Source organism: Solea solea, chromosome 5 (genome assembly GCF_958295425.1).
Source record: "Solea solea chromosome 5, fSolSol10.1, whole genome shotgun sequence".
Classification (NCBI taxonomy): Eukaryota; Metazoa; Chordata; class Actinopteri; order Pleuronectiformes; family Soleidae; genus Solea; species Solea solea.
Genome location: NC_081138.1, coordinates 14664426 through 14679153, shown reverse-complemented (window position 1 = coordinate 14679153; position 14728 = coordinate 14664426). Strand labels below are relative to the sequence as shown.

The following is a 14728-nucleotide window of genomic DNA, read 5'->3' as shown; positions in this document are numbered from 1 at the left end:
CAATAACATGTGTGTAAAAACTGAACAAAGAATAGAATAGAACAGAATATGTGGTTTTGAAATCACTAAATAAAAGCATGAAATGCAGATTTACGTAGTCTGTCTGAGTCCATTTGTCCAGTTTATGTCTGAGACAGCCTCCTCCGTGTATCTATATCTATATGTATCTATATATGGTACCTGTGGTTTTATGGTTAACAAAAAAAAGGAACAAAAGTAAAACATTTAAGTATCATTTCCACCAAATAATTGTGGAAGGAACCTGTTGTGATTGTGTAAAGGGGCCATGCTTATTTCCCTCCACTGACCACTTTCTAAAATTTGCAAATGGAGCAGTACTTCTTTCAAAATGGTAAATTTGGACCCTTGGCCTAAAGCCTGTTGGTGGCTCAGGGCATGAGCTCCTGTTGTTTCCTCTTGCCCACTACAGATTTGGAAGAACCATCTGGTGTTGGTACCTAACCCTGGACTCCTTGCACATTTGGAACAGCACCATCAACAACATATGCTTCCATTTCCTCGTCTGTCAACCACAAACCGTAGGATGGAGGTGACATCATCAAATGCTCAGGTGTGCACATGCAGGGGCACCTGCACCACCTCGTACTTGATTTCCTGTAAACAGAGTGAATTGTACAGCTGCAGGTTTACAGTAAGCTTGTCTACATAGTTTATGTTGCTTACATGTTTGGTGCATTTTAAAATTTAATAAAAATTCCCGTTTAACTGCTTGTGAACACAAATATGTGATGAGTCAATCAAACAGCTGCGACTCAATGCTTTTAGACTTGTCGACATTGTCAAGACGACCTGCTGTATTTCAAACCGAGCATCCAGAATTAGGAAGAAAGGTGATTTAAGTGACTTTGAAGGTGACTTGGTTGCTGGTGCCAGACAGGCTGGCTTTGGCCTCAGTATTTCAGAAACTGCTAATTTACTGGCATTTTCACATTTAACCATCTCTAAAGTTTGCAGAGAGCGGTCCCAAAAAGACAAAACATTCAGTGACACATCCAACGGTTCTCTGGGCAAAAATGCCTTGCTAATTAATGCCAGAGTTCAAAGGAGAATGGCCACACTGGTCTGAAATGATGAGAAGGAAAATCAAATCAAATCACCCGAAGACCATCTCTGACCGCACAACGACGAAGCAGATCGGCCATAGCAGCGACTCTAGCCATCAGTGAGAGGCCAGACTTTTGCCCCCCGACAAAGTCACACACACTTAGCAGCGTCCTACGCAAACAAGCTGAAATACACCAAAATCCTTCAACCAAAAAAAAAAAAAAGTGAGCAAACAAACAAAAGCAGCTTGATGACTAGGAGGAGAGTGGGCGGCCATGAAAGTGCTGAACACAAGCCCGTGCCACCTTGGTCCTCCCAGCATTTTTCCTAGACAGGAAGATGGATGGGCCCAACTCTATTAATAACCACACTCCACTTACCATGGCGCCTAAACTGCTAACATTGCAACTGCCTCCCGATGCTAGCTAGAACAACCACCTCCCACAATGTCGCCCACATCTCTACCGATACTAAAACACCAGTGTTTGGCAAACATGTAGTAAACAGGTGCTGGTAATCTCCAGACAACCTGTCCACTTATCTTCACCATGAAAGCTTCCTGTGATGGTACCTCTGGTAGGTTTGGTCAGATCATTTGATGTAGTGTGGGCAACATGATCGGAAAAATAAGAAAATATGTTTGGCAGTTCATTTGTATCACAGAGAAAAACTAAAGGAAGCAAAATATTTTTAAAAAAGAGACGAGATAAGGAGAGAAAAAAAGAAACAGAGTGAAAAACCAGTAGAACTACAGAAATGTGTAGAAAGGTGATGAAAGAAGAAAAAAGACTGGAAAAAAACAATGTGCAGAAGCATCAATGAAAGGAGGCGATTGTTTCTGATGAGCTGTGACAGTCCAGTATAAACTGGGATATGTAGTGAACCATGATTACTGAGGATTAGATAACAACCACTATGCAGAGCAGTAAGAAAGCCTGTCAGGCCTGGCCTTGTTTCTACGCTCCCTCTCTCTCTCTCTCTCTCTCCCTCTCTCTCTCAATGTATAAATACTCTAAGTGCTGTGTGTGTGTACGTATGCATGCGCGTGTGTGTGTAAGAAAAGAGACGGAGACTATACTTTGCCATCATGTGAAGTGAGGCCAGCTCACTATATACGAGATAGCAGTAAGGTCAGCTCCACCTTCACAAAGCTACAGGCCATGATATGCAAACATGGCTGACAGTAGGTGCTTCATCACACGGTGGCAGTTTGACACAGGAGCCTTTTCTCTTGATTAATCCCCTCTGCTGGCTTCTGCTGTGCAGCCGTACACTGAAGGAAAACCACGATAGCAAAAAGCTGTTTGTTAGACGCCGTAACAGGCTACATGTCATTTCCTGTTCCCACCATGTAAATGGGATTTTCTTAAATGCACAAGTATCCAATGACGATCTATTTCACTCTGGCTAGTCTTTAATAAAGTTTAAAAAAAATTCTACAGTGCATTTTCTATTGACATATTACACAACATAGTGCAAGAGGAAAAAAAAGCCCAGTTTAGTTTGCATAGTTTTCATTTACACCCACTCTGACATGGAAACATTCCCAAATTGGCTGTGAAAATAACTTTCCACCTCTCACCCAACAACCTGTCGCCATGGCAATGCAACACCTCGACCAAGGTTGTGACTTTCTTATGTTTTAGAAGCGTACAAGACCCGTCTGTTAAACATCACCACAGACCACATGTCTCCCGAGCACAACGCTGTTTCACTGTCTCAGAAAACCCATGAGCCAGTTAATGCCACTCTCTGTGTGTGTGTGTGTGTGTGTGGGTTGGTAGTGTCTGCCAGCAGATTCCTCTACCACATTTTCATTGTGATGACTGTGGCTCGCTGTTCGCATCTTGCCTCTTCTCAACTTCACTTTATCATTCTACACACCCATAAAAAGATTCATTTCCTCGGCTTTATTTCCCTAAAGGTGAGTTTCAGCGATCCATCCCTGCTACATGGCGTTCAGCAGGTGGACACAGACATGGGCCTGACGGTGCTAACATACTGTTACGGCCCAACAAAGTCAACTCGCGGGTAGCGAATGTGAAAAGCGCTGACATGAAAAAAACCTGGTGTTGCAAAACGTGATGACGGTGCATGGGGCGTGGCATTTGTGAATGTCATTTAAGGAGGCTGGCGGCATCTGTCTGTTTGAAAGGTGGATCGATAGAGTAATGAGCAGACGGAGGCACAAGCGTAATTACCAAAAGCCCAACGGTGCTGAAATGCACAGAGCAAGATAGACTTGGGTTCTGCAGGTAAGAAGACTGACATGTTCAGCGAGAAGCTCTCTCTGCAAAATTCTGCTGATTCTAATGACGTGGCCCAGATGTCATATGGGGCCTCGTTTGAATGCGTCGTAGCACTGGTTCTTTAAAAAAACCTCACAGGAAGGTGAGACCTTATCGAATTCACCTTTGACATTTAAAAACCAAGAGGCACGAGAACAATGTGACGAAAGTTCCAACAGTGAGTCATTTGAACGATTAGTTAACGATTAGTTAAGCATTTACTAGTATGGTGAAGATGTAACATTCACATAAGTGGAGCTCATGGCCGGTGAAATAAAGCGGAATTTCATTAGAGCCAAAAGAAAGAAGGATGACTTTTACAACTCCCACTGGCAGCGATTTTACTGCCAGACATTTTGCACTAATGACTTGAATATGAAATAGTGACCCCTTCGCACTAAGCACAGTTTGAGTAAATTGAGCTCACTGGTAAAATAACCTTCACCGCAGTGACTGGTAAATCTGTTGTTAGGGCTTTTTGCAGCAGGGGTTTGGCTCCGTTTCTCAGCCTCTGAGACCAGAGGGGGAAATTTAGTTTCTTGCCCTCACACCCGAGCTCATTTGAATATACTGATATTTTATAATTAGTCAACAACAGCAAGCCAGTGACCCAGTTATCGGCGGACTTACAGCAGACTTTCAGGAATTATACACATTGAACAATAGCAGTCTGCGGGATTTTTTTTTTTACAGTGCACTAAGGTTTTTCATAATAATAACACCTACCCTAATCAGTGAGCACGTGGAACTGCATCACAGCCTCGGTAAACATACGCACATGTATACATTCTGCAAACGGATCAAAATATGTGCCAGCGCTAACCCTGGTATACACCATGACACACGAGAGGTTTACTGGCTGTGATACAGCAATAGTGTGAGCGTCAGCATCGCCCACTGTTGATGGTGCGTCTGTGACATCCATCTGTCTCTGGCCATGACTCGCTAACTGAAGGGAACCAATGGAGGAAGACTTGATTTGGTGTCAAACTGAGGACCTGGAGGAGTGTGTGTGTGTGTGTGCACGCGTGCATGTTTTGTAGCCCGTGCTTCAGCTTATGGTGTGGATGTGCATCCTAGTGAGAGAGCAAGCACCAAGAGCTCAGTTTGAGTCAGGTTTACTGAACGGAATGAAAAGCCTGGGCAAAGACATCTGTTAATATAGTGACTAATCAAAATAACAGCTGTGACTTGACCTGGTATCCATATGCCCATGCCAGGATTCAATAGCATTATGTTTAAAGATCCAGGGTGGAAGAATTTGTGACATCTCATGGTGAGATGACAGAATTAAATGTTTCCTAATTTACATTGTAAGCTTCCACCGAACCCTTTAACACCGAGCATATCGCAGACGACATGGCATTGTCATAATTACTCTGAGAAGTTGCACGTTCAAGCCAACATGTGGTTATTACGGTAATTTCACTCGCGCTGTTGCAGGAACCCGGCAAATCGGCATCTTTGTCACCAGAGAGGAGAGAGTTGGAAAAACACTGTATATAAGTTTCCATTTTTTTGGCCTGTTTTTGGGCATTGAGACAAAGACTCAACCAAATGTTTTTTTAAATAAGTTTTATACTGTATACAAATTTAACAAGCAAAATCTGGTGTTCATGTACAACTACAGTGATTTTTTCTAAATAAAACTTTTTTTTGGTTTTCTTCATTTTAAAATGTTAATACACTATTTTAACATGCAGTAAATTGTTAATAACTGCCAGATATTGAAAGTTATTCTGGAAAAATGGGCATTGGACCTTTTCTGGTCAAAATGAGCAAAAAAAAAGTCCAGACCAACATTTTGAGCCTTAGATGTTAAAAGGGTTAAAAATGTAAAATACACACTCTGGAAAGTTTGTACATTTGTGTTGCTGTAGAAACATGGTTTCAAGACGACCTCTATAAAGCAAGGCTCTTACCTAAAATACAGCCAAGCAGAGGAAATTAAAAAAATAATAATAATAATAATAATAATGGCTATATAATAATTAAATGTGGCAGCATGTGTAGTCAGACATGATAAAAGACATACAAGATATTAAAGGTGGGATGTTATTGTTTCCTGACTCATGGGCTATAAACTATTATAATAAAGCCTCCACCTGCCGGCAGGCGAGAAGATGAGGGTGGATATTTAGTTTAAATTGATGAATTGATCTCAGTTGACTTATGGACACAGAGGTTGTCACTTTATGATTAATCAACGTAACCTAGAGCAACAGGGACAGCAAGTCAAGGACTTAACACATGATGAATGACAATCATGCATAGCATGTGGCATTTACGCAAGCGTGATGGGGTGAACATGTACTCTAAATGTGTGACAGACAAACAGACATCCATTCATCTATTTTCTACCGCTTTATCCTCGACAATCAGACAGTGATGTTTAAATTTGACCATGTGGTGGTTTGGGTAAATTAGTTGGATAAGTAAAAATGGTAAGAAAGAATGGCTTACCCCTGTTATTTATTTATTTATTTTTCTCACAACACATATGCATTTAAGTACACACAACAACTCTTGACGTCAGTGTAGTGTTTTCTTTTTAAAGCAGCCATGCACAAAAGAAATGGGCCTTATCATCTATTATCAGTCAGACAAAGCGTCCGATACGATGCTTTTCTGATTTAATTGAAAGTTGCCTAATAAGGCTTTTTAATGCCAGAGTATAATACCAGGGGTGATATGGAGGCAAAGACTGGCACAAAAAAAGTGCTCAGTTGGCTGATTTGGCTATGAAGGAAAAACCATACTCTGGCCTTGTGTTGCCAAAGTGACTCGGATATAAAAAAGAAGAGAAAATGATCTTGTGAAAAGAGGATATTACATTTGTGATATGTGCTCTTCAAAATATTTTTAAGCGACACAATGAAGGATTTCAACCTTCAAATAATATCTCCAAGCTTATTTTTTGATGGTAAATCGTCTTACTACAGGTTTAAATGGTGCCCCAGTCTAAGCCTGAGCAGGTCTGCATCACCTGCATTGGCACTATGTCATGTCTGGTTTTTGGGTCCGTGCCACTAAAAGAACTACAACTTTGTACTTTACTGACAACCTTACATCGTGTTACTTTAAACAAACACGATTTGTTGGCTCAACACGGGAATGAGAGTGTAATGGTTCCACGTTTGCTAGAGACAAACTAAACCACATAAATGGGCAACATATGACCCAGCTTTAACTCCTCAGAGAAAAGCAGAGAGAAGCAGCTTAACTCGACATACGATGAGATAATGCTGAGTATCTGCATCGTGCTGTATTCATTTACTGCATGTGCAGACCAAAAGTTTCCGCTTCTATTGCTGCATTTTCATCTTACATGCAATTAGCTGATGAAACATAGCTTGGCATTTACTCTAAAGTAGTCACAGATGCATAGTTGTCCAATTACCAACAAAAAAAAGTTACAGTTTAACATTATTTTAAAAATGTTACCGTCCAGCAAATGATTATTATTAGCACATGAAGTTGTTTTCTTACGGATGGGTCATATGTAGAGCTTATATTACTATTTATTACGGGTTACAGCTCACTCTAGCTTATCTACATTTAAATATGTGTTGCATGTTGGGATGTGTAAATTAGAATTCAAGTTCAATTCAAGATTTAAACCTGATGTACTGTCATAATTCAATGTGTGACCATCACTTGTTTCCCACCCCATCACATTGAATGAATGCTCACAAAGAGCCGATGCACTCACCCATCTCTGTTTTCGTCTTCATCTGCATTGGAGAGGAGCTGTGAACCAGCCAGCGAGAGGTCCAGAGCAGCAAGGGGCAGATCTCTGTAGCCAAAACTCACCAGCTGGACTGGAGGAGCCAAGCACTGGTTCTCATCCTCCACCGGCTGGGAGATGATCTCCAAGTCTGACAGACCTGCTGGCCCCACCTCCCTAGTTCCGTGCCAGCAGCAGCAGAGTCAAACGTTCCACGCACAAGAAAACAGAAGAAATAAGGAAGAGAAACATTTCAATAAAAGAATGACCACAATGCTAGATCATCCATATCATCAACATTCTCCAGATGTTAACAATAGTTAACACTTTAAACACAAACACAATGTCCAAGGCGTCCAAGGCACTGCACCAGCAACTGTTCTGATCCTCAGCACTGGATCAGAACAGTTGTGAGTAAACACCGCAACCTTTTGGTTCCTCGAATTACTGTGTGAATATTATGATGAAATGACGTATGTCAAAGGTTCCTGCTCCTTTTTTAAATGTTAGTTCAAAACAATAACTTTAATGCCACATAAGTTTGTAAAATGTTAATTTAAAAAGTGATGTGCTATTGAGCTACTCAGCTCATCTACAACTACATTCATGTTAGCTAACAAACTAATGTTAATAATGGGGTAGAATCATTTCACTATTAGCAGGCCAGATAATTTAAGTGAATGTTTTGTAAAATAAATATAATAGTGATCAATGAAAGCATGCATGGGTGTCAGTCTATTTTTAGTTCAGGGGCCACATAGAGCACAATTTGATCTCAAGAGGGCCGGACCAGTAAAACAATTACACAATAACCTATAAACAACAAGAACTCCAGATTGTTCCCTTTGTTTTACATTCATTCAGTATCTTTTTACAAAATATAAAAATACTAAATACTAAATTAAGTGCAATTGTATATGCATTACAATTTACATTTACCACCACAGTGGATCTACAAAGGCACAAAACATTTAGCCACAGGTTTCTGGAACTGAAAAATATAGTGTTTCACTGTATAATTAAATTCTAACCATAATGTGACATTTCCACAAATTCATCCTGCGGGCCAGATTGGACCCTCTGGTGGGCCAGTTCTGGCCTGCGGGCTGTATGTTTGACATCCCTGATTTAGACTGTGATGCAAGACTGTTTTGTTGTGTGTAAATCACCAAGTATACAGTACATCATATACATCAAACAATTCAGAAATGTTGTGATTGTAACGTCTTTATGTCTTTGTTCTGTTACAGAAGACACATACACATCCTTCAGTTAATTCATCCTATTAATCAGCTTCCTTGGCTTTGTTGGGCGCAAACCTCCACTCGACACCGTCACCCAGTCAGAGTGTGTAAACTGTGCTGAGGCTGCTCAGTTGTGGGTCAGCAGCATGTAACGCAGCGTGCCCACAAGCTCCAGTTGTGTAAAACCTGGGCCATGCATCTCAGTAGAGCGTGGAGGTGGAAACAAATGTTGAGTGCAGCTGCAGACTCACTCCCTGTGTGTGTGTGTGTGTGTGTGTGTGTGTGCAATGTGGTGTTTATTTTTAGACCACAGCAGATGCTGGTGTATCATATCTGCCGTGACGTCATCCGCTCTCCCTTTGTCAGCTGAGTGGATCTCCACTCTCCTTCAAACGTCAAAGGAAGTCAGAAAAAGGTGGATGGAGAGAGGGGGAACAACAGAGGTGTGGGTGAAGAGGATACCAAGGACTAGGACAGAGAAGAGCAAAGAAAATCTAAAGAGGTGATGAGCAACAAAAGAAGAGGAGGTGGACCCTCAGATAGTTGGCTGAGAAGGAAAAAGGGAGGTGAGATGTGGAGGTGATGTGTTTAAAGTAAGAAAGAAAAGACACTAAAGTAAATAGAAAAGTGGAACAGAAGAGGACAAATGGTAGTGTGGGAAAAAAAGATCTTGCCTCTATTTTCTCTTTTACCAAAGGAAAAAAATAATAATTAGAGGAAAAAAGACATGCAGAAAGTCCTGTATTAAATGGGGACGTTTTCCAAACAGGACAGTCAACGGTCCTGGGCAACGGTGGGTGAGTGGTAGAGAGAGTTGTCCTTCAACTGGAAGGTTTGACTCCAGTCAACATGCCAATGTGTTCTAAAGCAAGATACTTAATCTCAAGATGATCCTGATGGCAGTGCATGAATGGGTATGATAGAAAACGCACATGTGAATGCCTGAGTGAATGGGTGTGAATAGGTGAATGGAAAAACTGTTGTGTAAAGCAGCTTTGAGTTGTCACTATATAACTAACCAAAGCATTAATCCCTAAACGTTACCATAACCAGTTACTGACTAACCACATTCAAAATCTAAGACCGAAACTTAAACAGTTCCTCAAAAATGAGGTTCTGTTTTATGAGGACAAGCTGAGGAGCCTTTTGCTCAACCATCCCCTTACCAAGCGCTTCAGGGAACTATGGTGGCCTTCACATGCCAAAAAGGATGTGGGTTGTTTTTTTTCTTTGCGTAGTAAGCGCCCACTTCTAAACACACAGGAAGATAGATTACATAATCCACAATGCTTACTAATTAATGTTTCTACTGATATAATGATGACACAAGACAAGGCTTCTTCTGCAAAGCTGAGGTAGGTTGTACCGTAAGCTCTTGCCTTCACAGTCTATCATCTCACAACGGCACTGTTTTTTTGTGTTTCATCAATACAATCCCTCTGCTTTCAGGGAATATGTGTTATTGCAGTCTAGTCTCAAGAGCTGCTGCAGTCTTCCTAATTTGATGCGTTTATTTCCCTTGACAAGAGGGCACTGCGTGTCTTTGACGATACAAACTCCATATGGTCCAAAGAGGCTGTGGTGTTGTCAACTCATGCAACTAAGGAAGAGAGCTAAGGAAATATTAGGGTAAGACTGAGTCTTTTGTCTGTCTTCAGCAACTGCGTGATTCTCATGACCTTTACAAAATCATATAAAATGAGGAAATGAGATCATTTTTAGGATGCTGGACTCGTAACATTACAGTAAGAAGCAATGTCTCTGTGTTATTTAATCACCCTCTAATACTCACTTAGTTTACAACATTTGTTTTTACAAGCAGAGCGACACTAAAAAAATTAAAACTCATGACGCCAAGGTTATGAAACGTGTCATTGTGTGTCCCACATCATGTAAACGCACAGCCATAAAAATTGTCAAATGTTTTATCATTTCATATAGTATATTTAACTTTACACTAAAAGTTTATTCGATATATTATTACGTTTTCTTTTATTCTATTCTGTTAGCACAACAAGACCCTTAACCCTTAGTACTAACGCAGCACGGATCTATGCCACAGGTGCACCCATGGTAATTTGCCATGGGAATAATACTATACAGTATATGGACATTCCGGGGGGGGGTGTTTAGTGATATAAAGTAGCAATAATTGTGCAAAAGTCACAAAATAGACTGTTTTTCATTACTTTTTGTTTATAAAAAACAAGCCAAGTGAACTTTGACATATTTCCAAATTTTAAAAAATTCAATCTGATTTTAAACATTTTGGGTACTTTTTGATCGCTTATATACGTAGTTGGTGAAAATTTAAAAAAAAAATGTCATCAGATTGTCTAGGCGGTGCTGAAAAAAAGGATATAAGACACTATGTTGCACATTCTTAATGCCTCTGTATATACAGTATGTTTAAACAAAGCAGCCAAAATGCTCTGTGTTTTAACCCCTAAATCGAAAAAATTTATGTCAGGATTACTTTATACTATAAATCTAGACTATACTCATTTTATTGTGAAAGCTATCAATGAGCCGTCATGAAGTCCTTCACTTGTTTGATTCCCTCTGTGAGACGGTGCATATGCAGCAGTATCATGCCTCAGTGGGTTGATACTCTAATAGATACATTCTCCTACACACAACATCTCATCCATAGCTCCTCTCATCTACAGCACAGCAGCATGTTTGGCTCTGTTCCCAAACAATCAGGACTGTACACATAACAACTCATGACAGACACAAGCTGTCCAGAGAATCTACTGCCTCGCAGCTTGTAATAATATTCCTGGCACTCTGCCTCGCTGCCAGTTCAGCTATCAACACTGACCCAGCACATGGATTCGTACAATGTTCAGCGTAGTGATATCCAGAGTCGTACAAATTGTGAAATTACACTGAATGTCTCTTTTTGCTATTATGCAATTCAATCATGACATTATATTCTTTTCAGATTTGTGTGTTTGTGCTTAAAAGAGGTGAAACAATTCACACACATTGTTAATCAGAGTCCTGTCATCATGCAGGGCTTTTCTTGAAAACTGTCGTATCATGATGCTACATAAATGAAACTTCCAAAGTTTGAACTATTTTTTCTGTCTTTCTTTCCTCATTTTTAAGTGTTTTTGTTTTTGCGTGATTAGTTTTGAATCGAGTTTTCATATTAGGAAAAAGATAACTATATATTTGTGTATTATTAAAGTTGTTGTTATTATTATTAAGGACAATCCTTGCATTAAAATGGTGCGGTTTAACAAACACATTTGATTAAAGAATGAATTATGGTCACTTCACTATGATATAAACACTGTCATTGACTGTTTCTGTCCATGGACAAATATTTATGCTGTTTAAATACAAATACTGACCTTTCTGAGTACCTGCGGTGTTCTTATCTAACAGAGAATGGCAACGGCGAAATTCTCAGAAAAATAATTTTCAATGGAAAGACCAACAAGACTGCAACTGCAGACGAGCACCCAGAGGGAAGAAGTGATATTAACGGGAGCAGGATTCCTTGAGGGTGGCAGATAAAATTAAATAGTGGAGGGTGAATATATGGGCCAGGTAAGAAAAGGTCATTATGTGACAAAAGTTGCTCAAGGGATTTCAGTGACCAAAGCAGAAGGTCACATATGTAACTTATGGCCAGTGGCGATGAAGAATGTTCTCCCTCAGAAAAGTGAAAGCAGACTCACTCATGACCTCTGTGACCTCTGTGCAACAAGACGATGAGCAGAAATGGGAAAAGCAAAAGGAATAATTTGATTTTGTTTCCCCCATGAGGAAATGTTATTAAGATAATATGGTAAACTAATGTAGTAAAATAAGCCAGACCTTCTACCTGCTAAACATCATCATCACTCTTTAATTTAAACAGGGATGAGCCATTAAAAGCAAGTTCCCTGTTTTTCAAGGTTGCCCTGTAGCATTGCGTAAAAACATATAAACATTCCATAATATGAAGAGAAAAGGCATACAGATACTGTATACAGTACATATAAAGACACAAACTGTTTGTTCCATGTGGTTCATGTTTGTCTAAATTCAAAAATGATCTTTAAAAGTCAAAGTACAGAAAAGGTAAATACTGTCATAGCTATTTGAAATTATTTAATTTGCATCAAATCAGAGTGATTTTTAAGATGAATTTAGTACATTAAAATCCTATTTTAATTCTAACCAACATTCTGCATTATGAAGATCTATCCTCTCGATATACACCGACTTATATCCATGAGAGCAGTGATGTATTACATGCATGTGTGTGTGTATCAGGTCTGTTACAGTTGGCTGAAAATGGCTCCATGAAACTGGGCTATGCATAAAAATGTGGAAGAAATGTGCATTTATATATCGTGAAAACATGCATCTAAAAAGAAAAAGGAAGCATTGTATTGTACTAAATGAATAATTAAAAAAACAAAGATTTCAAAATACACTGACAAAAATAACATTGTGACACATTTCTCACACTGCTCTGAATTTACTCTGTCTTGAGTGGACTGACAGTTCTTATCTAAAGTCTGAATCTGTTTGATGAGTAAAATAAATACTTTAAATGATAAGTGTCTTATTTCTAAAGTAATCACAAGCAATAGATTGATAATGCCAATGGAAAATCTATGTGGGATAATCAGGGTGGATGAATTTTAAATGTATGTAATACGGTAATTATCAATTACGATTAAAAAATAAATTTCACAAGAGGGTTTTACACTTCATATATATATATATATATATACATATATACATATACACAGAATAAATAAAGTTTGCTGCATTTGTGAAATTTAAGAACTACAAAAAAAGAAAACTGACATTTAATAGCTGTTGAAAAAGGAAAACACACAGACAAAACACTTTGAAATAAAACACAGAATTATGTTGACCTATTGGTGTCTTTCCATTATTTGTGGAAATTGATCAAATTAAAAAAAGTGACCCACTGAAATAAATAAATAAAACAATATTAGGATGGTATGTAGCTCATGCTTGAGAAACCATGCTGGTATAAGTATAATGTGCACTTCCTTCATGACTTAATTTAAGTATTGGGGACATTGCTTTTGATGTAGACAAGCATATTTTTTTATATAATTTTTTTTTTATATAAAAACACTTTCATTTATTGCCTTGATCTCTAAATAAGAGGCCTTTGAAAGGCAAACATTTAAATATTTGTGTTTTTCTTTTGAAGCTACAGGGAGCCACTGCGGACGAGCTAGAGCTGCAGGTTGCAGACCCCCTGACCTCGATGTTACTTTGGGAAGAACATGTTATTACTGTAATTCTATCTCCTTATTAACACACTGTTACATTTTATTACCAATGTGCATTAGGTATTTTTCATATTATGTCCCCATTACAAAGTTAATACCATACTATTACCATGTTGTTACTGTACTGTAATGTAAAGAGTTATCAGACAGGGGAGCTTATTTCTATCATTTAGAAAGATTTTGGTCATTCTCCTCTGACCTCTGGCATCAACAAAGCATTTGTCTGCCCAGAGAAGTGCACTCACAGGATATTTTCTCTTCTTTTTTGGACCATTCTCTGTAACTCTGGAGATGGTTGTGTGTAAAAATCCCAGTTTGAGTTTCTGAAATACTCAGCCGAGCCTGCCTGGCACCAACAACCAAGCCACATTCACGGTCACTTAAATCATCTTTCTTCTCCCATTGTGATGCTCGGTTTGAACTTCAGCTCATTATGTTAAACAGGTGTATTTCATGTAATGGCCGGTGAGTGTAAATATGTTACACTTCATATTTTGCATCATAAAGCGCAGTAACCTTTTCTGTTGCCGTTATGAAAGTAAAGACAGTGAGTAATGTTGGTCTTCGCTGCTGACTCACACGCAACACTATATGGATTTCACATCAAAAGATGACAATGAGGCAAAATAAGGTCTCTCACGTTTTACCTCAGGGACTTTATCTGCATCCAGCAAACTCTACTAAAACAGTGATGCCAGCACATTCACTTTTCTTACTGTGCATGTGCGTGCATTCGGATCCTCACTCTATTCATCTTCTCAGCCTTTCGAGGCATTTATTTGGCAGAGGAAAAATGTGGTGTTTAACACAAATTTTAATGTTGTTGGACTCAACACCTGTCATGTCTACATAGTTCACAGTCTGCTCCAAGTCATTTCTTAGAATACACATGTCAGCTTCCCGGGAAGGTTTTGTAATTTAATGCCAGTGGACATTAATGAAGTCTGTCAGGCACATTAGCTCATTAATAATATTCCAGATTAAACTTTGATGAATTGGTGGACTGAACAATGGAGTGTTCTGGCCCTGGTGTGACCAGTCTCTTATCTGACCTTTACAGATACAAGCTGTGGAAGACACAGGAGACATTGAGACTCCTGTGGGGCAGAGTGAAGACAGCAAACGTAC

The 14728-nt window shown here is 39.2% G+C and overlaps 1 protein-coding gene across 1 annotated transcript in view; it reads right to left on the bottom strand.

Annotated features, from left to right (window-relative positions):
• LOC131459096 (transmembrane protein 266-like) overlaps nucleotides 1-14728 on the bottom strand; it is a 35909-nt gene that overhangs the window by 17752 nt on the left and 3429 nt on the right. Inside the window, exon 3 of the mRNA XM_058628523.1 lies at nucleotides 7066-7257. Coding sequence (XP_058484506.1) covers nucleotides 7066-7257 — 192 coding nt within the window. The remainder of the gene's footprint in view (nucleotides 1-7065; nucleotides 7258-14728) is intronic.